The sequence below is a fragment of the Papio anubis genome, chromosome 10 (genome assembly GCF_008728515.1).
Source record: "Papio anubis isolate 15944 chromosome 10, Panubis1.0, whole genome shotgun sequence".
NCBI classification, from domain to species: Eukaryota; Metazoa; Chordata; class Mammalia; order Primates; family Cercopithecidae; genus Papio; species Papio anubis.
This window is the reverse complement of record NC_044985.1, coordinates 110,697,325-110,723,240: the sequence shown is the minus strand read 5'-3', so window position 1 is coordinate 110,723,240 and position 25,916 is coordinate 110,697,325. Positions and strand designations below refer to the sequence as shown.

Sequence of the window (25,916 nt, the reverse complement as noted above, 5' to 3'; positions counted from 1 at the left end):
TATCATGATTAATTTCACCTGTCTCCTATGACTGCACACTTAGGCCATCTGCAATTTTTCCAAAGCAAATAATTACAGTGTAATCAGTTTAATATTTATAGTAATCTTTATAACTTTGCACAATTTGGGCCAGGTATCTATCATAAGCAGATCTTTGGTCCTCTGATTGAGATTCGTGAAGATACACAAATACATGACTCTGACATCTGGCTCTCCATAACTAAGTAAAACAGGATTATAGTTCTGAATCATTGGAGAACTGCCATGTGATGACACTAGACCACTTTGAGAGCTATTTGTGACTGTATAATAAATGGAAACCAACATATGACTCTTGGTTTTTCTCACCAGCAACACAACACAATATAATGGATGGGACAATGTGTATAACTGTGAGTAAGATTGTTTAAGAGAGGCAGAGCAGACAACAGTGGAAATTTTCATGTGAATAATTACCACTAATAAGTAACTGGAGTAATGGGCAATAGTTCAACATAAAATTGTGATGTCTTAAGGCACACTTAATGCAAGCACATTTATTCTTTTCTATTACGAATCATTTCTTTCCTAAAAGGAAAACTATTGAAGACAAATTAAGTTCTATTTAAATTAATGCAAATATCCTTAATTCAATATTTATATTAAAAACAAATCTTTTCAAACTTGTATATGCTACAATTTTGGTAGAAACCAATGGCAGCCCAGCAGATTACTTCTGATTGTCTGTAGTAAGCATTTTTTGGGGGTACATGTCCTATGAGTACCCGAGAGGCAGGCTTCTTGTGTAAGGAGGGTGTTCCTTCCCATGCAAATGATTTGTTTAACAATGTTTAAATTTTTTTTTCAGGAATTTTTGCTTAAAAAAATCCAAACCAACCAACCAACCAAACAAAAAAAACTTAGCAAAACATATATGAACAGGTAAAGACAAAAGTAAGATAATTGTCATTGTTATCTCTATAAATAATGCAGTCTTTTTAATTTAGCTTATCAATGGTGGCCAAACATACCTCTGAGTTTTCAGTTTTCTGATTTCAAGATGATCACAATGGCCAGGCGTGGTGGCTTCCGCCTGTAATCCCAGCACTTTGGGAGGCTGAGGCGGGTGGATCACAAGGTCAGGAGATCGAGACTGTCTTGACTAACACGGTGAAACCCTGTCTCTACTAAAAATACAAAATATTAGCCAAGCGTGGTGGCGGGCGCCTGTAGTCCCAGTTACTCGGGAGGCTGAGGCAGGAGAATGGCATGAACCACAGGAAGCGGAGCTTGCAGTGAGCCGAGATCGTGTCACAACAGCAATCTAACTCCAAGAAGACAAACATCCTCTAGCTAAGTGCCATGGGACAATTACATGGTGGGCTACAGACTTACAAGAAAACCATGTTAATCTCTGCTTTAACTGACAGTTCAGTAGCAGTCTAGATATACTTTTTCTGAAGAGGCTATAATATTGTATAATGTAAAAAGTGTCCCAAGTAGGAATAGAGACATCTGGCCCTCTAATATGATATCTACCACTTAGAATGTGACCCTGAAAAAGTCATTAAATTTCTCTGTGCCTCTGCCTCACACTCTAAAACAACGAAAATAATTTAAAATGTTTTATAGGGTTCTGTGTGGGTTATGTGAATCTTCTCAGCATAGTCATTACCACCTAATACTCACTAACCTGGAAGGAATTTCACCAGAACTTCCAATACCATGTTGAATAGGAGTGGTGAGAGAGGGCTTCCTTGTCTTGTGCCAGTTTTCAAAGGGAATGCTTCCAGCTTTTGCTCATTCAGTATGATATTGGCTGTGGGTTTGTCATATACGGCTCCTATTATTTGGAGGTATGTCTCTTCAATACTTAGTTTATTGAGAGTTTTTAACATGAAGCGATGTTGAATTTTATTGAAAGCCTTTTCTGCGTCTATTGAGATAATCATGTGATTTTTGTCTTTAGTTCTGTTTATGTGATGAATGACGTTTATTGATTTGTGAATGTTGAACCAGCCTGGCACTCCCAGATGAAGCCTACTTGATCCCGATGCATAAGCTTTTTGATGTGCTGCTGGATTCGGTTTGTCAGTATTTTGTTCAGGATTTTTGCATTGATGTTCATCAAAGATACTGGCCTAAAGTTTTCCTTTTTTTGTTGTTATCTCTGCCAGATTTTGGTATCAGGATGATGCTGGACTCACAGAATGAGTTAGCAAGGAGTCCTTTTTTTTTCTGTCTTTCTTTTTTTGGTAATAGTTTCAACAGGAATGGTACCAGCTCTTCTTTGTACCTCTGATAGAAATCAGCTGTGAATCCGTCTGGTCCTGGGCTTTTTATGGTTGGTAGGCTATTTATTACTGCTTCAATTTCAGAACTTGTTATTGGTCTCTTCAGGGATTCAATTTCTTCCTGCTTCAGTCTTGGAAGGGAGTATGTCCACGAATTTATCAATTTCTCCTAGATTTTCTAATTTATGTGCATAGAGGTGTTTATAATACTCTCTGATTGTCATTTGTACTTCTGTGGCGTCAGTGGCAATATTTCCCTTATCATTTCTGATTCTGCACAGCAAAAGAAACTATCAACAAAGTAAACCAACTACAGAATCGGAGAAAAGTTTCACAAACTATGTATCTGATAAAGGTCTAATATCCAGCATCTATAAGGAACTTAAACAACTTTACTAGAAAAACCCCATTAAAAAGTGGGCAAAGGACATGAAAAGACACTTTTCGAAAGAAGAAATACATGTGGCAAAAAATCTATGAAAAAAAGCTCAACAGAACTGATCATTAGAGAAATGCAAATCAAAACCACGAGATACCATCTCACATCGGTCAGAATGGCTTACTAAAAAGCAAAAAAAAAAAAAAAACAGATGTTTGTGAGATTGTGGAGAAAAAGAAATGCTTTTACACTGTTGGTGGGAATGTAAATTAGTTCAGCCATTGTGGAAGACATTGTGGCGATTCCTCAAAGACCTAGAAACAGAAATACCATTTGACCCAGCAATCCCATTACTGGGTATACACCCATAGGAATATAAATTATCCTATTATAAAAACACATGCATGTGTATGTTCAGGGCAGCACTATTCACAATAGCAAAGACATGGTATCAACCCAAATGCCCATCAATGATAGACTGGATAAAGAAAATGTGGTACATATATACCATGGGATACTATGCAGCCACAAAAAAACCAAAATCATGTCTTTTGCAAGGACATGAGTGAAGCTGGAGGCCATTATCCTTAGCAAACTAATGCAGGAACAGAAAACTTAATACTACATGTTCTCACTTATAAGTGAGAGATAAATGATGAGAACACATGGACACATGGAGACGAATAACACACAATGGGGCCTATTGGAGGGTGGAGGGCAAGAGGAGGAAGAGGATCAGGAAAAATAACTATCGAATTACTAGGCTTAATACCTGGGTGGTGAAATAATCTGTACAACAAACCTCCATGACACATGTTTACCTATTTAACAAACCTGCATTTCCTGCACATGTACCCCTGAACTTAAAATAAAAGTTAAAAAAAGAAAGGAATTAGAAAGGCTCAAATTAAAAGAGAACAAAATTTTATTCACTGAAAATATCAACTATTGAGTTTATAAAACAAAGTCTGGTGTCTGCAGCTCAGAAAAGCGGGTACTGTTTTATTTTTTGGTACAGATACATAGTATAAAAACTTGTTCACACTGCCAATTTTTGTTGAATGAGAACATAAGATTGATTGCAATTTTAAAGCTACTGTCTGATGTATCTTTTCTAAATTAATACATTTTTATGAAAATGACAAGAGTTTGTGAATCAGGCCTAAAAAGTAAGTTTTCTTCAATTATATGTGATCTCATTAAGTACAGAACATACACATCAAAAACTTCTGAGGCTAAAAATTATATAAATAACTTGAGTATCTAAATCACTGTATTATAATCAACTTCATTTTCTGTAAATTCTTTCATAATAGGGAATCATGGTTGCTGAAGTAGAGAATGTCACATATTGATAAGTAAAGCAATTACCTCACTTGAAGTCAAAAGTTACTATATCTCTTTCCGAAATCTAATATATTGCTTAGCTTAACTGAAATAGATCGTTTAAATCGCTTGTCGTTTGGCAGAAAGAAGAATATTTTTACCTTCATAGTGATGAACAAGATTTATTCATTTCTATAGGCTACAGTGCTTAGCTGCCTATAATGCTGACACATACGAAGGGCTCAAATAAGGTTCTGTTGAGAAGCAGAATGAATGATGATACTGAGCAACATCATGAGTGTGCAAAGAAATATTTCTGAAATCATTAAGATTTGGTAGCCCCAAACGTAGTCTCCATCAGTTGTGGGGGATATGGGTAGAATTAATTCACTACAGTTTTGTTTATGCTTTTATTGTTAAATGTTCTCATCAGCATCCAAATAATAACTTTCAATAAATGATTATTATGGAGGGTAGGTAGCAGAGAAAAGATTACATATAAATTAATTCACAGATAACTATTAATGTCAGTTTCCCAAACATTTGAATTCCATGTATCTCTCTCTTTTTTAAAGCAATGGCTGAGCTTTAGTTAATATTTTAAATTATGGAACCTAATTTCATAGATTTGAAAAAGTACAGGTAGATATGAGCACAATCTAAGTACAATCTTATAGCACCGTAAATGCAGATATAAGCACAATCTGTTGTAAAATTTTGCATCTAGACACATTCTCAAATATCAAACTTTTATTCACTGAAATGAAAACCTTCAATACACAGAGCAGCAAGTAAGAATCAGTAATCTAAAGCAAGTGGTTTTTTTTTGCATTGAAATTGCTTTTAGACAATCTGGCAGATGGTACTTTTTTATTACATAGGAAGTTTTCCTGGGGGAGAACACACCAAATTACTTAAAAAAAAAAAAAAAAAAAAAAAGAAGTGGTCACACAGAAGTAGTCATATATCTCTGTCCTGGCTGTAATGCTTCTGCTATGCCAAGCAAGGCAGCAGTGAAAATTTGCATACATTAAAAATTGCCAATTGCATTATGCCTGCACTGGGCCAATAAAGGCTCACATAATCACGCAACTGAATAAGGTACTACCAACTAATACATGTGTTTATCAAGTTAGATCTGCTTTGTATAGCTGTTTGAATGTATCTTTCAGAGATCTTTCATCTGTAAGCCCTGAGACTTATATGTCAAAAACTCGCCAGTATTCCTGACATCTCCCCAAATTCCCATCTCTTTTTAGTTATGTTCTCCTCAGAATAATGGAACTGGAAGAGACTTTGAAGCATACCCAATTCAATTCCTTCATTATAAAAAACATAAAAATAAAACTGAGATCTGATCAGATTCAGTGACTCACAGCACAAATAAAGTTAGTTAATGGTTATGCTAGGAATGAAACTCAGGTCACTGAAATTCCCATCATTTTTTCTTTGTAACACACCATAAAAGATAAAAAGAACATGAACATAATTTATCCAATTTTTCACAAACATTTCCATACAATAAGACAAACGTTAATTTTACATACCTTGATGTTGCATCAGAAAAAAGAAAAATGTACAAGGATTCAAAGGGATCACTAAATGTTCTCTTAACAAAGCACTACATATTAATTTGAAATCTAAATTTTTTTTCTAATATGGCTTTCTAGATTTTTACATCGAGAGACTAAGAAACAAAGCAGCAATCAGTTTCATTCTCTAGCCAAGACTTTTGTAGTATATGCCATCATAGTTTCAAATATGCTATGCAGCAACCCCAACTGTGTAGTGTAGGGTTGGGGGTGACAATTCTGCTTGATTTTTTCACAAGACAGCCAAAGTGTGATTGTTGCCATTTGCCTTTCAGAAGAATCTAAGAAAAGAAGCACAAGTTACTCCACATGTCAGTAAGGATTTCCGGCTTCAACCAGTACCCATGCTGCACGCTGGCAGACAGAAATTGAAAAGGACAGAGCTTTGTACCCAGCACCAGGTTAACCTGGTGGCAGGCTATTTAAAAAAAAAAAAAAGAAAAAGGCACAAATTATACATGGAGGGATGCGGGGGCGGGGGAGAAAAAAATGCAATGAGCTAATGTTCCTAGTTGGCATCTGCCTTTTGACTCAAAGAAAAAGATGGCTCCTTTCCAAAATTTTTCTATTATTGTGGTATCAGCAGCCTCTTGGACTCACTTATAAAAGCTGAGACTGCCAACAGAACAAGATAAGATTTCTGAGGGGCCGGGCGCGGTGGCTCAAGCCTGTAATCCCAGCACTTTGGGAGGCCGAGGCGGGTGGATCACAAGGTCAGGAGATCGAGACTATCCTGGCTAACATGGTGAAACCCCGTCTCTACTAAAAATACAAAAAACTAGCCGGGCGCGGTAGCGGGCGCCTGTAGTCCCAGCAACTTGGGAGGCTGAGGCGGGAGAATGGCGTGAACCCGGGGGGCGGAGCTTGCAGTGAGCCGAGATCGCGCCACTGCACTCCAGCCTGGGAGACACAGTGAGACTCCGTCTCAAAAAAAAAAAAAAAAAAAAAAAAAAAAAGATAAGATTTCTGTTAGTAGTAGTAAACGTTCAAGACCCTAGAAATAATAGAAATTTCGATATTTTTTCTACAAAGGCAGCTTAGGCATGATTATTCCTGGCATGATCTTTAGAACTTGTAATTATGGCCAGATACTATTATGACATACGATAATAGCAAATTCTGAGGTTAAAAGTTGCTACCTTGATTTTTTAATTTACCCTTACAATTTATTTAACTAAGAGAAAAGTTTGAGAGGACAGTCATGCATCACTTAACCACAGGGATATGTTGTGAAAAATGTATCATTAGGCCATTTTGCCATTGTGTGGTCATTATCAAGTGTAGTTACACAAACCTACCTACAGGGCACAGCCGATTACACATGTAGGCTACACGGTATAGCCTATTAATCCTAGGCTACGAACCTCTATAGCATGTTTCTGTGGTGAATACCATAAGCGAGTGTAACGCAATGGTATTTGTGTATCTGAACATAGCAAAGGTACAGTGAAAATATAATTTTATAATGTTATGGGACCACTGTCACATATGTGGTCTGTTGCTGAGCAAAACATTATGTAATGCATGACTATAAAGAGTACTGGATGTTTCGCTGGGGTACTGGCATTCTTTCTACCAAATGAGCTTGTTAGTGGGTCTTTTCAAAACTCAGTATTATTGCTAACTATTACATTAACTCCTTAGTCTAAAACCTTGGAATCCAAGAGAGAGTTATTTACCCAGACTTTTAAAAAGAAACTATAGTTCTATCTATTTCATGATGGAAAAATCCTCTTTATGTAAGAAAACAAAATCTGGTAAATAGTATGCAAGCAATGATGATTCAAACCCCAATGAAGAATAACGAATGCTCCTAGCTTCCTCTTGGGATGTAGAAAGCTGGAAAGAGCATCACTCTCATCCTTACAAAAAACATAAATGCTACATAATCCACAAATTAACTTTTTTTTTTTTTTTAAATTGGGCAGCCTTCCAAGCCAGAGTAGATTCAGAGAGAGTACCTAATAACTTTTCTTGAACCCATCAAAGACCTGAGGTTGTAGACCAACCAACTAAACAAATGTAAATCTAAAATGATACATGAGCACTTGCTCACCTAGGACAGACTCTGCTGGTCACCAGCGAAAAAATTTCGGCCAAATTGTGAGATTGGTAAAGGCTGACTGTAAGCAAGCAAGGGAACCCAGAATCCCCAGGGGGCTATGATATAAAGAAATTCACACCCACTTTCTATTCAGGCTCTTCTCAGAACTTCATCTGGTCTCACAAGAAAGACTGGTTAGAGTCCAGAGAAAGGATCCTTTGTCATTATGGTACAGTGGGAAAAGAACAGCACCCACTCCAGGAAATGTATGAAAGGCTGCCCAGATCCTTCTCCCCTAGAGACCCTATGGAATAATGCCTTAAATAAGAGCAAAAACCACTGATAGGGTTTGGATGTGTCCCCACCCAAATCTCATCTTGAATTGTAATCCCCATAATCCCCACGTGGAGGTAATTAGATCACAGGGGCGGTTTCCTCCATGCTGTTCTTGTGACAGTGAGTTCTCACGAGATCTGATGGTTTTATAAGCCTCTGGCATTTCCCCTGCTTGCACTTACTCCGTCCTGCCACCCTGCAAAGAAGGTGCCTGCTTCTCCTTTGCCTTCCACCATGATTGTAAGCTTCTTGAGGCCTCCCCAGCAATGTGGAACTGTGAGTCAATAAAACCTCTTTCCTTTATAAATTACTCTGTCTCAGGTATTTCTTCATAGCAGTGTGAGGACGGACTAATAGAACCACCATTTCCCTTGGGGAGCTAGTGAAAGCATATGGCAACTTTAAGAAGGGAAAAGGAAGAAAAACAAAACATACCCTCTAAATCTGGGGGAGGGGCAAGAACACTGAGGAGGCCATACTGCCAAACCCAGGGGCACAGTAACTGCCTCAGACTAAGGCTTAATCAGGACGTACCCATAACTTGCCTCTCATCACCAGACTACAAAGCATGGAGCAACAAGTAATTGCAGTGTACCACCGGGAGAGGGACAAGGGAGTGGAAGGAGAAGGTATCTGAGTCACAGCACAAAAGGAGGACCTGAAACTGAAGTTCAAGCAGGCACTGAGAAAAACCCTCTGATAAATCAGGCCCATCCTAAAAATAAAGGAATTTGAAGTCTTTGATGTGTCCAGAGTAACTATTGCAACAACAGGTATTCAAGGTATTCAATATTACTCATAATTATCCCATGTAATTCAAAATACTCACAGTATTCAATAAAACAAGTAGACAATCAGTAGGGATATAGAAGACCCAGAAAAAACTATCAGCTAAGTTCATCTAAATAACACTTAAATAGAACATTCTATCCAACAGCAGCAGAATACACGTTCTTTTCAGGTGCACATGGCATTTTAACCAGGATGAAGTGTAATACAGCACAACCAGGTGAGAGTTATCCTGGGAATACAAACCTGCTTCAACTTTGAAAATCAAAGTAATATAGTATGCTAATAAAAAAGAAAAAGTATATAATCATCTCAACAGATAGAGAAAATATTTTTAAAATAGTAAACCTCATCCTACAAAAAAAAAATCAAATACTTCGGTATAAATCTAAGAAAACATATGGAGGAGCTGATTTTAGTGCACTCATCACCTGAGTAGTGTACATTGTATCCAATATGTAGGCTTTTTAATCTCTCACCATTTCCCCTTCTGAGTCTCAAAAGTCTGTTATACAACTCTGTGTGTCTTTGCATACTCATAGTTTAGCTCCCACTTATAAGTGAGAACATATGGTATTTGGTTTTCTATTCCTGAGTTATTAATACTTAGAATATTGGCCTCCAGCAGCCCCATCCAAGTTGCTGCAAAAGACATTATTTCATTCTTTTTATGGCTGAGTAGCATTCTGTGGTGTATACATACCACATTTTCTTTATTCATTGGTTGAAGGACACTTGTTTCCGTATCTTTGTAACTGTTAACTACGCTGCAATAAACAAACACATACAGTTGTGCATAATGACTTCTTTTGATATAATAACTTCTTTTCCTTTGAGGAGATAATCAGTAGTGGGACTGCTGAATCAAACGGAAGATCTACATTTAGTTCTTTGAAAAATCTCCATACTGTTTTCCATAGAGGTAACTACTTTACATTCCTACCATCAGTGTATAAGCATTCCCTTTTCCCCACATCCACGCCAACACCTATTGTTTTTTGACTTTTTAGTAATGGTCACTCCAGTTGGGGTAAGGTAGAATCTCATATTGTGGTTTGAATTTGTATTTCCCTGAAGATTACTGGTGTTAAGCATTTTTTTCATACGTTTCTTGGTCACTTGTATATATTCTTTTGAGAAATGTCCTATTCATGTCACTTGCCCAGTTTTTGACGGGCTTTTTTTTTTCTTGTTGATTTGTTTGAATTTATTGTAGATTCTGAATATTAGTCCTTTGTCAGATACATAATTTGCAAATATTTCCTCCCATTCTGTGGGTTGTATGTTTACTCTGATAATTATTTCTTTTGCCATGCAGAAACTTCTTAATTTAACTGGCTCCCATTTATTTTTGTTTTTGTCGCATTTGCTTTGGGGGTCTTACTCATAAATTCTTTGCCTAGGCCAATGTCCAGAAGAGTTTTTCCTAGGTTTTCTTCTAGAATTTTTATGGTTTCTGTCTTAGATTTAAGTCTCTAATTCACCTTAATTTTTTATATGGTGAGAGACAGGGATACAGTTTCATTCTTCTGCATGTGGCTAAGTTTTCCCAGCTCCATTTATTGAACAGGGTGTCCATTCCCCAATTAATGTTTTAAGTTTTGTTGAAGATCAGCTGGTTTTAAGTATTTGGCTTTATTTCTGGGTTCTCTATTCTGTTCCACTGGTCTTTGTATCTACTTTTATATCAGTACCATGCTGTTTTGGTTACTACAGCCTTGGAGTGTAATTTGAAGTCAAGTAATGTGATGCCTCCGGATTTGTTTTTTTTGCTTAGGATTGCTTTGGCTATTCAGGCTCATTTTTGGTTCCATATGAATTTTAGGGTTATTTTTTTCCATTTCTGTGAAAAACAGTGTTAGTATCTTGATAGGAATTGCATTGAATATGTAGATTGCTTTAGGTATTATGGTCATTTTTGTGATATTGATTCTTCCAATACTTGAACATGGGACATATATTTGTTTGTTTGTATCATCTATGATTTCTTTGAGCAGTATTTTATAGTTTTCCTTGTAGAGATCTTTCACCTCCTTTGTTAAGTTTGTTCCCAGTTTTTGTTTTGTTTTGTTTGTTTGTTTGCAGCTATCATAAAAGGGGTTGAGTTCTTGATTTGATTCTCAGCTTAGTGGCTGTTGGTGTACAGCAGTGCTACTGATTTGTATATATTAGTTTTGTAACCTGAGACTTTACTGAATTCATTTATAAAATCTAGGAAGTCTTTTGGAGTCGTCTTTTGGGTTTTCTAAGTATACAATCACATCATCAGCAGAGACATTTTGACTCTCTTCCAATTTGAATGTCCTTTCTTTCTCTTGCCTGACTGCTCTAGCTAGGACTTCCAGTAATGTGTTGAATAGAGTGGTGAAAGCGGGCATCCTTGTCTTGTTCCAGTTCTTAGAGGGAATTCTCTTCACCTTTTCTCCCATTCAGTATGATGTTGGCTGTAAGTCTGTCATAGACAGCTTTTATTTTGTGGAGGTATGTTCCTTTAATTCCTAGTTTGTTGACATTTTTTATCATAAAGGGATGCTGGACTTTAGCAAATGCTTTTTATGCATCTATTGAGATGATCATATGGTTGTTTTTAATTCTGTTTGTGTGATGAATCACATTTATTAACTTGTGTATGTTGAACCATCCCTGCAACCCAGGGATGACACTCATTTATTCATGGTAAATTATTGTTTGGATGTGCTGTTGGGTTCAGTTTGCTAGTATTTTGTTGCAAGTTTTTGCATCTACATTCATCAGAGATATTTGTCTGCATTTTTCTTCTTTTGTTATGTCATTTCCTGGCTTTGGTAGCATGGTGAAACTGGCTTCATAGAATGAGTTAGGGAGGATTCCCTCTTTCTCAGTCTTTTGGAATAGTTTCAGTAGGACTGCTACCAATTCTTTGAGAGTCTGGTAGAATTTGGCTGTGAATCTGTCTGGCAATGGGCTTTTTTTGTTGGCAATTTTTAAAATTATGAATTCAATCTCACTGGTTGTTACTGGTATGTTCAGGATTTCTATTTCTTGCTGATTAAAGCTAAGAGGGTTGTATAATTCCAGGGATCTATCCATTTCCTCCAGATTTTCTAGTTTGTATGCATAGAGGTGTTCACAGTAATCACAAATGGTCTTTTGTATTTCTGTGATGATGGTTGTAATGTCTCCATTTTAATTTCTAATTCAGCTTATTTGAATCTTCTCTTCTTTTCATGATTAAGATAGCCAGTGGTCTATGATTTTGTTTATCTTTTCAAAGAGCCAACTTTTTGTTTCATTGATCTTTTTGTTGTTGTTGCAATTTCTTTTAATTCTGCTCTGATCTTTGTTATTTCTTTTCTTCTTCTAGCTTTAGGTTTAGTTGGTTAAGGAGAGAATGGCATGATATATTTAAAGTGCTGAAGGGGAAAAAAACCAAAAAACTTTTATCCTAGAATAGTATATCCAGCAAAAATATCCTTCAAACATGAAGGTAAAATAAAAAATTTCCCAAGAAAAGCTGAGAGATTTCATCAATGCCAGACATGTCCTACAAGAAATGCTAAAGGGAGTTCTTATGTCTGAAAGAAAAGGATGTTAATGAGCAATAAAAAATCATCTGAAGGTACAAAACTCACTGGTAATAGCAAACACACAGAAAAACGAATAAAAAGACACATGTAATTGTGGTGTGTAAACTATTCATATCTTGAGTAGAAAGACTAAAAGATGAACCAAACAAAAATAATAACTACAACAAAATGTAAGTAGAAACAAAAGCTAAAAACTAGGGGGACAAAGTTAAAGTGTAGAGTTTTTATTGATTTTCTCTTTGCTTGCTTGCTTGTTTCTTTATGCAATCAGTGTTAAGTTGTTATCAGTTTAAAATAATAGGTCATATTAATTTCAAGCCTCATGGTAATCAGAAATCAAAAAATATACAACAGATACACAAAAAATAAAAAGCAAGAAATTAAAACATACCTCCAGAGAACATCACTCACTACAAGGAAGACAGGAAGGAAGGGAAGAGGAAAGGGAAGACCACAAAACAATCAGAAAACTAATAACAAAATGGTAGGAGTAAATCCTTACTAAACATTAATAGCATTAAATGAAAAAAGACTAAATGATGCAGAATAGAATGAATGCATTAAAAAACAAGGTCCAATGATCTGTTGCCTACAAGAAACACACTTCACCTATTGAGAATGAAAATGCATATAGAGGCCGGGCGCAGTGGCTCACGCCTGTAATCCCAGCACTTTGGGAGGCCAAGGCGGGTGGATAATGAGGTCAGGAGATCGAGACCATCCTGGTTAACACTCTACTAAAAATACAAAAAATTAGCTGGGCATGGTGGCACGCACCTGTAGTCCCAGCTACTTGGGAGGCTGAGGCAGGAGAATGGTGTGAACCCGGGAGATGGAGCTTGCAGTGAGCCAAGATCACACCACTGCACTCTAGCCTGGGCAACAGAGTGAGACTCTGTCTCAAAAAAAAAAAAAAAAAAAAAAAAAGAGAAAGAAAATACATAATATCGATTGAAAATAAAGAAATGGAAAAAGATATTTCCTTCCAGTGGAAACCAGTAAAGAACAGGAGCAGCTATGCTTATATCAGACAAAACAGATTTGAAGATAAAAACTATAAAAAGAGACAATGTAATTATATTATGATAAAGGGGTCAGTCAATTCAGTAAGAGGATATATCAATTATAAATATATATGCATCTAACACTGGGGCACCCAGATACATAAAGCAAATATTATTAGCGCTTAAGAGAGAGATCGATCCCAATACAATAATAGCTGGAGACTTCAACACCCCACTTAAAGCAATGGAAAAGTGTTCCAGAAAGATACTCAACAAAGAAAAGTAACACTTAATCTGCAATATAGACCAAACAGACCTAACAGATATTTATAGAACATTTCATCCAACAGCTGCAGAACACACATTATTTTCCTCAGCACATGAATCCCTCTCAAGGGTAGACCATATGTTAGGCCACAAAAAAGTCTTTTAAAAAGTTCAGAAAAACTGAAATTATATCAAGTATCATCTCTGACCACCATGGAATAAGATTAGAAATCGCTAAAAAGAGGAATTTGCGAAACTATACAAATATATGGAAATTGAACAGTATGTTCCTAAATGACCAGTGGGTTAATGAGAAAATTAAGAATGAAATTCAAAAATTTCTTGAAACAAATTATAATACAAACACAACATACTGAAACTTATGGGGTACAGTGAAAGCAGGACTAAGAGGGAAGTTTATAGCAATAGGTGCCTATATCTAAAAGGTAGAAAAACTTCAAATAACATAATGATTCATCTTAAACCACTGGAAAAGCAAAAGCAAACAGAACAAAAAAAAATAGTAGAAGAAAAGTAATAAAGTTAAGAGTAGAACTAAATGAAACGAAAAAAATACAAAAGATTAATGAAACAAAAAGTTGTTCTTTTGAAAACATAAACAAAATCAACACACCTTTAGCCAGGCTAAGAAAAAAAGAACACCCAAACAAAAATGAGATTAAAACTAGACATTAAAACCTATTCTACAGAAATTCAAAGGATTGTTAAAGGCTACTATGAGCAACTGTATGCCAATAAATTGGAAAATCTAGAAGAAATGAATAAATTCCTAGACACACACAACTTACCAAGATTAAACCATGAAGAAACCCAAAACCTAAATAAACCAATACAAAGTAATGAGATTGGTGCCGTAATAAAAAGTTTCCCAGCAAAGAAAAGCCCAGGACCCAATGGCTTCACTGCTAAATTTTACCAAATGTTTAAAAAGGAATGAATACCAATCCAACACAAACTATTTTAAAAAATAGAGGCAGAGGGAATACTTCCACACTAATTCTATGAGGCCAGTATTATCCTGATACTAAAACCAGACAAAGATATCAAAGAAAACTACAGGCTAATATCCCTGATGAACGTTGATTCAAGGATAATAGCAAATTGAATTCAACATTTTAAAAAGATAATTCATTATGACCATTTGGGATTTATCCCAGTGCTGCAAGGATGGTTTAACATAAGCAAATCAATCAATGTGATACACGATATCAACAGAATGAAGGACAAAAACCATATGGTCATTTCGATTGATGTAGAAAAAGCACTTGATAAAATTCAACATCCCTTCATGACAAAAAACCCTAAAAAATGAGTATAGAAGGAATATTCCTCAACACAATAAAAGCCACATATGACAGACCAACAGCTAGTATCATGTTGAAAGGGGAAAAACTGAAAGCCTTTCCCCTAAGATCTGGTACACAACAAAGACGCTCACTTTCACCACTGCTATTCAACACAGTACTGGAAGTCCTAGCTAGAGCAATCAGACAAGACAAATAAATAAAGGGCATCCAAATTGGAAAGGAAGAAGCCAAATTATCTTTGTTTGCAGGTGGTATGGATCTTATACTTGGAAAAACCCCAAAATTCCACCAAAAAGCTATTAAAACTGATAAATTCAGGAAAGTTGCAGGATACGAAATCAACATACAAAAGTCAGCAGCAGTTCAATATATTAACAGTGAACAATCTGAAAAACCAAGAAAGTAATCCCATTTAAAATAGCTACAAGTAAAATAAAATACCTAGGAATTAACTTTATCAAAGAAGTCAAAGATCTCTACAATGAAAACTATAAAATATTGATGAAAACACTGAAGCAGACACAAAAAGTGGAAAGATATTCCATGTTCATGGATTGGAAGACTCAATATTGTTAAAATGTCCATACTAACCAAAGCAAACTACAGATTCATTGCAACCCCTATCAAAATACCAATGACATTCGTCACAGAAATAGAAAAAGTAATGGTAATATTTACATGGAACCACAGAAGACCAAAAATAGCCAAAGCTATCCTGAGCAGAAAGACGCAAACTGGAAGGATCACATTACCCTACTTTGAATTATACTACAAAGCTATAATAACCAAAAGACCATGGCACTGGCATAAAACCAGACACACAGATCGGTGGAAGAGAATAGAGAATCCAGAAACAAATCCACACATTTCTGGTGATCTCATTTTCAAAAAAGGTGCCAAGAGAATACATTGGGGGAAAGGACAGTTTCTTCAATAAATACTTCTAGGAAAACTGGATCTCCATATGCAGAAGAATGAAACTAGACCCCTATCTCTCACCATATACAAAAATCAATTTCAAATGGATTAAATACTTAAATCTAAGACCTCAAACTATGAGTCTACTAAAAGAAAATGTTGGGGAATCTCTCCAGGACATTGGATTAGGCAAAGATTTATTGAGTAATACTCCACAAGCATAGGTCAAAAAACAAAAATCAGCAAATGGGATCACATCATGTTAAAAACCTTCTTTACAGGAAAGGAAACAATCAACAAAGTGAAGAGACAACGCACAGAATGGGAGAAAAATATGTGCAAACTATCCATCTGACAAGAGGTTAATAACCAGAATACATAAGGAGTTCAAACAGCTGCTTATATATGGGATAAAACCTAATAATCTAATTTTTAAACCATGCAAAATATCTGAATAGACATTTCTCAAAAGAAGGCATACAAATAACAAAAAGGCATAAGAAAAGGTTCTCAGTATCATTGATCCTCAGAGAAATGCAAATCAAAACTATAATGAAACATCATTTCACTCCAGTTAAAATGGCTTTTATCCAAGAGACAGTCAGTAACAAATGCTGGTGAGGATATGGAGAAAAGGGAACCCTTGTACACTTTTGGTGTGAATGTAAATTAGTACAACCACTATGGAGAACAGTTTGGAGGTTCCACAGAAAACTAAATGTAGAGCTACCATATGATCCAGCAATTCTACTGCTAGGTATATGCCCAAAAGAAAGGAAATAATTATATCAAAGAGATATCTATATTCCCATGTTTACTGTAGCACTATTCACAGCAGCCAAGATTTGGGAGCACTCTAAGTATCCATCAGCAGATGAATGGATAAAGAAACTGTGGTACTTGTACACAACAGAATACTATTCATCCATAAAACAAAATGAGATCCTGTCATTTGCAACAACGTAGATGGAACTGGAGGTCACTGTGTTAAGTGAAATAAGCCAGGCACACAAAGACAAACTTTGCATGCTCTTATTTATTTGTGGGAGCTATAAATTAAAATGAACTCATGGAGATAGAGATGAAATGATGGTTACCAGACGCTGGGGTGGAGGATAAGCAGAAATGAAGACGGTTAATGGGTACAAAAAATAATTAGAATGAGTAAGATCTAGTATTTAATATGCACAACAGGGTGACTACAGTCAACAATTTTTTTTGTACATTTAAAAATAACTAAAAGAGTAGAACTGGATTGTTTGTAACACAAAGAAAGGACAAATGCTTGAGGTGATGGATACTCCATTTATCCTGATGTATTATACATTGCATGCCTGTATCAAAATTCTCATGTACCCCATAAATATATACACCTGCTACGTACCCACAAAAATTAAAAATAAAAATAAAAAATAAATGTGGTGAGACAAACAAACTAAGTAACTCTCTGCTAATATACAGCAAATTATTTTTAGATGCACACTGATCACTTAGAAGTCTTTGGGTTATATGTTAAAATTGTTTTCAATTTTCCAAATAGGAGTTAGTATTAATTACTTCATTGCATGAGTTCTTTACATACTGATTATATTAATTCTTTGTCAAAGTTTTTATTGATCTATCTTCCACAATTTTTTCATTACTTTTCTGTTTAGAAAGTCCTATATTCAAAAATCATCAATTATTAACTTTCATGATTTCTTTTCTTTTTAAAATTATTTATTTTTATATTTCATTCACTGTAATTCAAAATGCTAAACAAGGCCACTCTGTTTCAGATGTACTAAGTGGCTGTTTGAGAGACAAACAAGTTCTATGTACTTGTACGATTTTTCATGAATGGAAAGAAGAGACTGCTTTAAATTCTGAAAACACATGTGTAGGAGGAAGGGAAAAAAGGGGAAAAAAACCTATGACTTTGTTAAAATAAAAGGTCAGATAGCAAAAATAATTCAGCACAAACTCTGGATCATTTAGTCCTAGCAGTCTTATACTGTGAGGAGTTTTAGAACTTAACTCCATACTCACAAAGTAGAAGCTAGATTTTTTCAGACCAAGCAACTAGTTAGAGGTAGAAACAAAACCTTTGGCTTCAAAATAATCCCAGAAATACTCTTCTCACCAAGCAAGTCTTATAGCATCTGATGTGTAAAAACTCTTTTTTTTTTTTAAGTAAAAATGATTAATTTCTTAACTTCACTGAAATGTTTTAAGGATAAGAAAAAACAAAAAATAATTTAAAATAGGGGTAGTAAAAATTTTATGTTGTTTCTATTTCTGTTCAGTATACTCTCTTGAGTTATTTTTACAAGAAGTTTTTTAAGAATGAGATTTAAATTTATGAAAAATCAACACTACTATAAGATGACTTTCTGAAATCTGTGAAGGTAGCCTGTTTTCTTTTCTTTTTTTTTTTTTTTTTGCCTGTTAGTATATAGTTCAATACCATCTATTGTTAAGCAGGAAAAATTAGTATTAGTGACTTATATTAACTTAATAATAAACACATTCTTTTTTAAGGAAACATCTCAAAAATCTACTCCAACTTCCTTCTGACTCCCCAAATGTAAGACCCTTCCTTTGTACCTAGATTCAAGTCTCTAAAATTGCTCTAAAATCACCAGGGTCATCAGAGGATGCTTTCCTCTACAGATCTTCCATGCTCATGTCTCTGAGCCCAAATTATTGAAGGAAGTCATTATTTTCTCTCTCTTTCTAAAAAAAACACCCGTACTACTAGTGCTAACCTCCTGTATAGTTACTTATGGGGGCATATAGCAACGCTTTAGAAATAAAACTACAAAAAGTAAGCTTGCCCTCTTGCGTTTCCTTTCTCTTACGACATTTAACATGGGAGGTTTTCTATGTCTCACATTCAAACATTCTCACCCGGGCTACCTAATTTTTCCCTCTGATTTTTCATCACTCTTTATGAAGGCTTGCTACTTTAGAATATACATTTTCTTAGCCGAAGGTAATAATCAGACGACGTCCCCCAAATATAAGTCCAAATCTTTCCTTTAATGCTGCGTTCTTTGGCTCTTGGCACTTTATTTGAAATCAGCCTAGATGGGGATAGAGACAGGCTGTATGAAGTCCACGCTGAGAAGTTTTGCCCTGCCCTACGTGTACCTGAGAAGTTTTGCCCTGCCCTACGTGTACCGTAGTATTTCATGGATAGCCCAGTGGTGATTAAACCTCTGTGTGCACAGGAATAATCATCAGAATTTGTTAAAATACAGACTGTGGGCCCTTCCCCCGGATTTCAGGATTCCATGGCTAAGGCATGCTTTTGAATGATTGTGATACTGGCAGTTCACTGACTACATGTGATACAGTGATTACAAAAATGGTTACAATTCTCCACCTCTCCCTCTATCCATAACCATTGCATGTGACTTTGCTGTTCCTCTAAGAGGTAGAGACTATCTCCCTATCCCATGAATCTGAGCTAGTCTTGTTACCTGCTTCAGTAACTGTATACAGAATGCAGTGGAACTGACACTGTGCCAGCATAAGACTTGTTGATTTCTGCCCTCTCCTGTAAACCTTATGCTGTGGCCTGGTGAATGAGCCCAGGCTAGCCTGCTGGATGAGGAATGAGGCGTGGCATACCACCAGCATCAGTCAGGCAGGCATGTAGAGGAAGCCACCCTAGAGCAGCCAGACCCCAGCAGACCACTGCAGACACCTTAGCTTGCTAGCCAAAATCGGCTAAGCCTGGCCCAGCTGCTTCATATACTCACAAGCAAGAATAAATGTTTACTGTTTAAATCCATGAGTCTCAGGGTGATTCTTTACACAGTGATAGATTACTGATATATCATCACGTTCTGAAACTCTTCACCTGAGAAACACAGATTTATGCCTTCCTCTCCACTTCCCCTGCCACCTTCATAATTTAGGCTTTCCTTTCTTGTTCAGGTTACTGCAATACAGTCTTCCAACTTGTCTCCCTGCTTGTTGTCATTCCCCACCTCCACGCACACTGTTGCTGCTAAGACTGTATTTCCTAAAGTCAGAAATTTTATTGTTACAATTTATGTACTCTCATCATCTAGCATAATGCTTGGTACCCGACGGGTGCTCAATCCTGTTTGCAGAATGATTGCTACTACCAGATTCTTATAACAGAGCTCTGACCACATCAGTCTCCATGCAGACCCCATTGGCATTTATATCACATACTAAATCCACTTTCCATTTGGCCTATTTAATTCTAGGACCCCTGTGATCCAGCCCCAGCCTAGCTTCCCAATCTTCTTCCCTTTCTTCTCTTATTGTTCATTCAAAAGTGAGGGCTGGCGGAACATGACCCTAACTTCTACGCTGATAGACTTCTACAGAGAATGCCCGTCCACAGCTCTTCAAGTTCTACACATCCTTGAAGGTCCAACTCAAACGCTATCTCCTCTGTGAAAATCTGATAGTTCTAGTTATGACAAAGCTCACCATCTTCTCCCTACCTCTAGCACTTAGCTTGAGCCTCTCTTAGTCACCTGATACTAGGGTTACCTGTGTGGTATCACATCTAGTAGGCATATACCCAAACACAGATTGTTAACTTTTGAGGGTAGGTTCCACCTTTTACCACAGTGTTCCCTATTGTACCTACCATTGTACATGAAACATAAAACTTTAACAAATGCCCTTTAAATGAATAGCTGATTTTTAGTCACTACTCAAACAATAAAAACAGTAATTCCCAAACTCATAATTCAAACCTAGAACAAAGACGGCAGAATAAATACAGCGTTTTTTCAGATATCGGTTTGTAAAAGAAACTCCTGGAAAGCCTGTTCAAAACACAAATTTCTAGGCTCTACCCTTAGACAGATTGGTTCAGCAGAAGTCAAACCTGAGCTTGAATTCTTAGCCCACGTGATGTTGAGGGAGATTTGTGGAAGGTTTATGGGCAATATTTTGATACTTAGTGACATTGAGCCTTCTTTACACATATGAATTCCAAAGAAAATCTCTTTTTTTAATCAAGCATCTAAGAATTTTAAGTTTCTTGACTTTAATGCCAAAGCATCGAGTGCAGCAGGCCTATAAAAAGAACCACTTTAACAATACATACCCAGTCTGGCACCTTACTAGCTTAGGTTGCTGGGAATATGGCATCACACCCCATTCTTTGTAATCACAATCTGCACACATTTTTCATCTATGTATCCTTTTTCTGAACTATTTAAAATTTAATTTGCTACAAATAGCCCTTTTTCAGGCTACCTTACCACAAGAGGTATGCTTTAAAATAACTGAAGGGCACAAGACTCCTACCTCGGTCCCAGAGGCTGGCTCGTAAAGCTCTCTCAAGCTGTTCTTCTTCACTCAGTCCTGCTGTGTACGTGTCATAGTTCCCGGGTGCTTCTTCATAGTGACCCGGCCTGCCATGCGGGTAATAATCCTGATATCCAGAGCTGCCTGCAGGCAAAAGGAAAAGGTTCTAGAACACAGCTATGGACTGTTGTTTTATACTTCCTGTTTTGTATAAGCAAAGACAAGCAAGTAAGGCACAACATTATTTTAGGTATAATAATTATCCTCAAAATAAGAAAAGATGCCAAATGGTGATCGTCTTGTCACTGTATCCTCAGTGCCCACCATGGAGCTGGACACGATTGAGTCCTTATGTGCTAAAGAGGAAAGGAGATATTAATTCAGAGGGTAGTCAGAAGTCCTGGGGAAGAGACTGGAATGAGCTATTGACATATGGAGTGGATTCTTTCAGCTTAGAGCTATTCAATACTTGGAGAGTTTTCAGTGAACTCCTGGCTTGAGTCAAGAGAATGGTGGAAACAATAGCTAATAAAGTCTTAATGTCTTGTTGCTCTGTACAATGAGGGGCAGACCAATGTTTCATACAGATCCCACAGAATACTTCAGACAATAACAACATTAAGATGCAGCCAGTTTCTCTGTGATTGTAATTCTATGTCAGAGATTATAGTTCCCCCAAAAAAATGGTTTCTAGATAAAACAAGAAAGAAAATACAACTTCAAAAAAAAGAGTTGCTAGATAAAACAAGAGAGAAGAGACAACTTGGTCGTTAAGTAATGCTTTAGGTACCAAACTTAGGTACTCTATTAATAAAGGTCAATAACAGAAAAGTTCATTTTTGCAAGATATTTCCATTGATCTTTTCAGTTTGAGTTTATTCCTTACATTTTCTTTAACTGCCAATAGAGAATTTGTTTGGAAGAGATTTTTGTTCCCCACAGAAGGTTACCAATCTCGTTCTGGCATAAAGAGAGAGAAGTAAAATAGTCTGTTTGATTTTTTTCTCTTCTTTCCTGCCATTATTATATTCTTTGAAGTTGATGTTTCAAATATTTAAATAATGTGGTTTGGATTGTTGATGAAGATTCCTAACCTTTACTATGAGTCTTTGTGACAGATCTCCATATTATCCCACAGTACAGCAGTACAGGCCTGAGTTAGAGCTTTAATAAGGCTACAGAAGAAAACACAATCCAGTCAAAAGAGGAACACTGAATGGCAGAATCTCATTAATTGAGATTTCATGCTCAGAAGTTTTGATAGTTGGTCCTGAGGCTATTTAAAATTTACTGTTGTATTGCTTATGAATATTTACCTAATATGCAAGATTAAAAGGGAAACTGTTAATCAGCACTCTAGTAGACTTCATTTTCATATAAACAACGAATGACAAAATACACTAGTTTCAGTTGATAGCCTAATATAATTACGTTTATATAAATATTGGTCATGAAAAGTAGTTGTGTCTATGGATATTTTTAGAACAGCTTTATTGAGATATAATTGAGATCCATACAATTTATCAATTTAAAGTATACAACTCAGTGGTTTTTAGTATATTTTAGAGTTGCACCATCATTACCACAATCAATTTTGGACATTTTCATCACCCCCAAAAAGAAATATGTACTCTTTAGCTAACAATCTTCACCCGCCCATCCCTTCTCCAGCTCTAAGTAAGCACTAATCTACTTTCTGTCTCTGCAGAATATGCCTATTTTGGATAGCTCATATAAACAAAATCATGTAATATGTGGCATTTTGTGTCTAGTTTATTTCACTTAGTATATTTTCCAGGTTCATCAAGTTTGTTATATTTATCGGTACTTCATTCTTTTTTATGGGCAAATAATATTCCACTGTATGGCTTATACCACATTTTGTTTATCCAATGTCAACTGATAGACATTTGTATTACTTCTACCTTTTGACTATTATGAATAATGCTGCTATAAACATTTGTGAGCAAGTTTTTATGTGGACATACGCTTTCATTTCTTTTGAGTATATACCTAGAAGTGGAACTGCTGCATCACATGGCAATTCTGTTTAACTATTTGAGGAATCACCAGAATGTTTTCCAAAGTAACTGTACCATTTTCTATTCCTACAAGCAGTGTATGTGGGTTCCAATTTCTCCACATCCTCACTAACACTTGCTATTATTTGCCTTTTTATTCACAAACATCCTAGGGCATATGAAGTGGTATCTCACTGTGGTTTTGATGACTAATAATGTTGAGTGTCATTTTATGTGCTTATTGGTCATGTGTATATCTTCTTGGAGAAATGTCTATCTAGATCTTTTGTCCATTCTTAGTGATGGTGATAAAACTCTTCTAACTTGATTCTATTTTACTGAATGTCCTTGAAAGTAAAAGAAAAAGGAATGATTTAAATAAACATTAAATAAAATTGTTTAGGATTTTGGAGACTAATCCTGAAAAGCCTTGCCCCAGTGCAGTAAACATTAATGAGAATTTACTAAATACCTCTAATAACCCAACTTTCATATTTTCTCTCACCTGTTTCCCATGTCAAAATATTAACATTATTGATATTTAAAACAGGAAAAGGAGACAAGTACATTTTCCAAATCCTCACAATAGCTTAAAACTGAACTTGGATCTTACCATTTTAAATATGAACCCTTATTCTTAAACTGGTCTCTATCCAATAGAATCAGAAAAATTCAGCCCCCATTGCTGCGTTGGGGAACACTCAGCCAGCAAGTTTCAGACCTTGAGAGTAAAGGAGACCATGGTAGTGTTTTTACAAATCTTATTTCTCATTCCTTATCAAAAAAAAAAAAAAGACCTTTCACGTGAGGACAAATGGTAAAAACACAATTAATATATCTTCTCCACAAAGAATCAAAGAAAGTGGCAACCATTCTGCAACACTAATAGAATATTTATAGAGACGTTACTGAATAGCACGGGATGCTTCAGCAATCCCTGCATAGAGAAATGGCCCAATTCCCTAAGAGTGCCAATTATTTTACTGGAATACAAAAAGTATATTGGGTAATTTCCCACACGGCTCATTATCACTTACAAACCCCTGTGGAAAGCCATTCTGTTATGTAAGATCTAAGCAGCATTTCTACCTATCCACCCCCAAAAATGCTCAGTTAATTCAAGAGCCAAAATAACCCAAGGTCTCTGAACATTTGCTCACCACATAGAAATTATACATCTACACAGAGTTTTAATTGCCAGATACACATGCGATGATTTGAGGCAACATTTTCTTGATGTAGAAAAACATTTTTCTTCATGCTATTTCTTATTTTAAAATAATCTAGCAGTTCTGCAATGAAATAAAGTCAACAACTCTAAACATCTGAATATTATAAAAACAAATTTGGTATCTGTCAGACAAAACATGAGGAAAGAAAATGGGAACGTTTTGGTGCCTTAAATCAGAAAGACCAGTGTGGTTAAACGTTCTACATCATCGATCATAAATCATCAACAGGACCCAAAATCTCATCAATATCTATTATCATGAAAACAGGTCTCCTCCCATAGGACCCCAAATTTTCTATGGCTGTTTCACTGGCCCAATGAGATGTTTTAAAATCTTCATAATAAACATTCTTGGAAAAACCTAGCAATCAAACAAATAAGATAAATAAATTTAAATTATGTCCTGAGAGGAATACTAATTTTTTTTTTTTAGTTGCATACTTAGGCTCTGTAGTAAAAGAAAATCTGGTTATCATTATTCTATTAACTACTCCATCTGTTCCTTATACACATACCAGGATTTCATGGCAAAGGAGATCAAGAAACACCACCAAGATTAGAAAAATTGGTAACAGCTTTTTAAACATTCATGAGGTTCTTCAACCTATAAAGACTTTTCCAGCTAAGGACAGCCATATTAAGAATAAATCATTACTTGTAAGATATACATATGCGCTCATAAAAGTTCCCTAGATGACCATTAGCATAGCCACCTGGCCTTCTGTAGCTCTGCCTTTGAAGAAATCCAATCACTTCAGAGAAAGGCATATAACTATGGTAATCTTACAGAGGTTAAAAGAGGTAAAAAGGGCTTTTTATTTTCGCCCTTAATTCTCTGGTCTCTGTGACTGTGCTTCTTCCATATAAGAAGGAAAGAAGCTATTCTCTTCAGTTCTCTTTTTTAAAAAATAGAAAATAAATGGAGTGCAAAAGAGAGAGAGAAAAGACAGTAAGTAGAACTGCCCTATTTTGTAAGGTTAAATTGACAGAGTGTCAATCTCATATCCTTACACAGTAGAAAAGGCAGGAGCTAGCAATAAGATTCTATCGGAACACACCCATACCCACTTGTTTATACATTGCCTATGGCAGCCTTCATGCTACCAGGACAGGTTAACTAGTTGCAGCAGAGACTATATGGCCAATAAAGCCCTTACTGCCTGAAATATTAGCTGTCCAGTCCTTTAAAGAAACCGCTGCTAGTCTCAGCTTTAAGCTATAGTGGTCCTCAATTAATATAAACAGAAACACATCTTAGTCCATTTGGGATGCTATAACAAACAGCCATAGACTGGCTGGCTTAAGCAACAGAAATTTCTCACAATCTGGAGGCTGGAAGCTTACGACGCCAGCATGGTCAGTTCTGGTGAGGACCCTCTTCCAGGTTGCAGACTGCTGACTTCTTGTATCCTCATGTGGCAGTGAGGAGGCCAGAGAGCTCTCTGCGGTCACTTTTACAAGGACATTAATCCCATTCATGAGGGCCCTACCCTTATGACCTAATTTTTTCCTCAAATCCCTACCCTACTAAAATCATCACATTAGGGGTTAGGATTTCG

At 36.1% G+C, this 25,916-nt stretch overlaps 1 protein-coding gene across 7 annotated transcripts in view; it reads right to left on the bottom strand.

Moving 5' to 3' along the window:
* RHBDD1 (rhomboid domain containing 1) overlaps positions 1 to 25,916 on the bottom strand; it is a 165,278-nt gene that overhangs the window by 64,571 nt on the left and 74,791 nt on the right. For 4 of the 7 annotated variants that reach the window (XM_017947033.2, XM_017947032.2, XM_017947031.3 and 1 more), the window contains exon 6: positions 21,106 to 21,249. In XM_017947033.2, the coding sequence (XP_017802522.1) occupies positions 21,106 to 21,249 (144 nt within the window). Of the gene's footprint in view, positions 1 to 3,510; positions 5,852 to 21,105; positions 21,250 to 25,916 lie in introns of those variants that run through there. The other 3 variants (XM_003908022.5, XM_017947030.3, XM_017947029.3) reach the window with 2 other exon arrangements.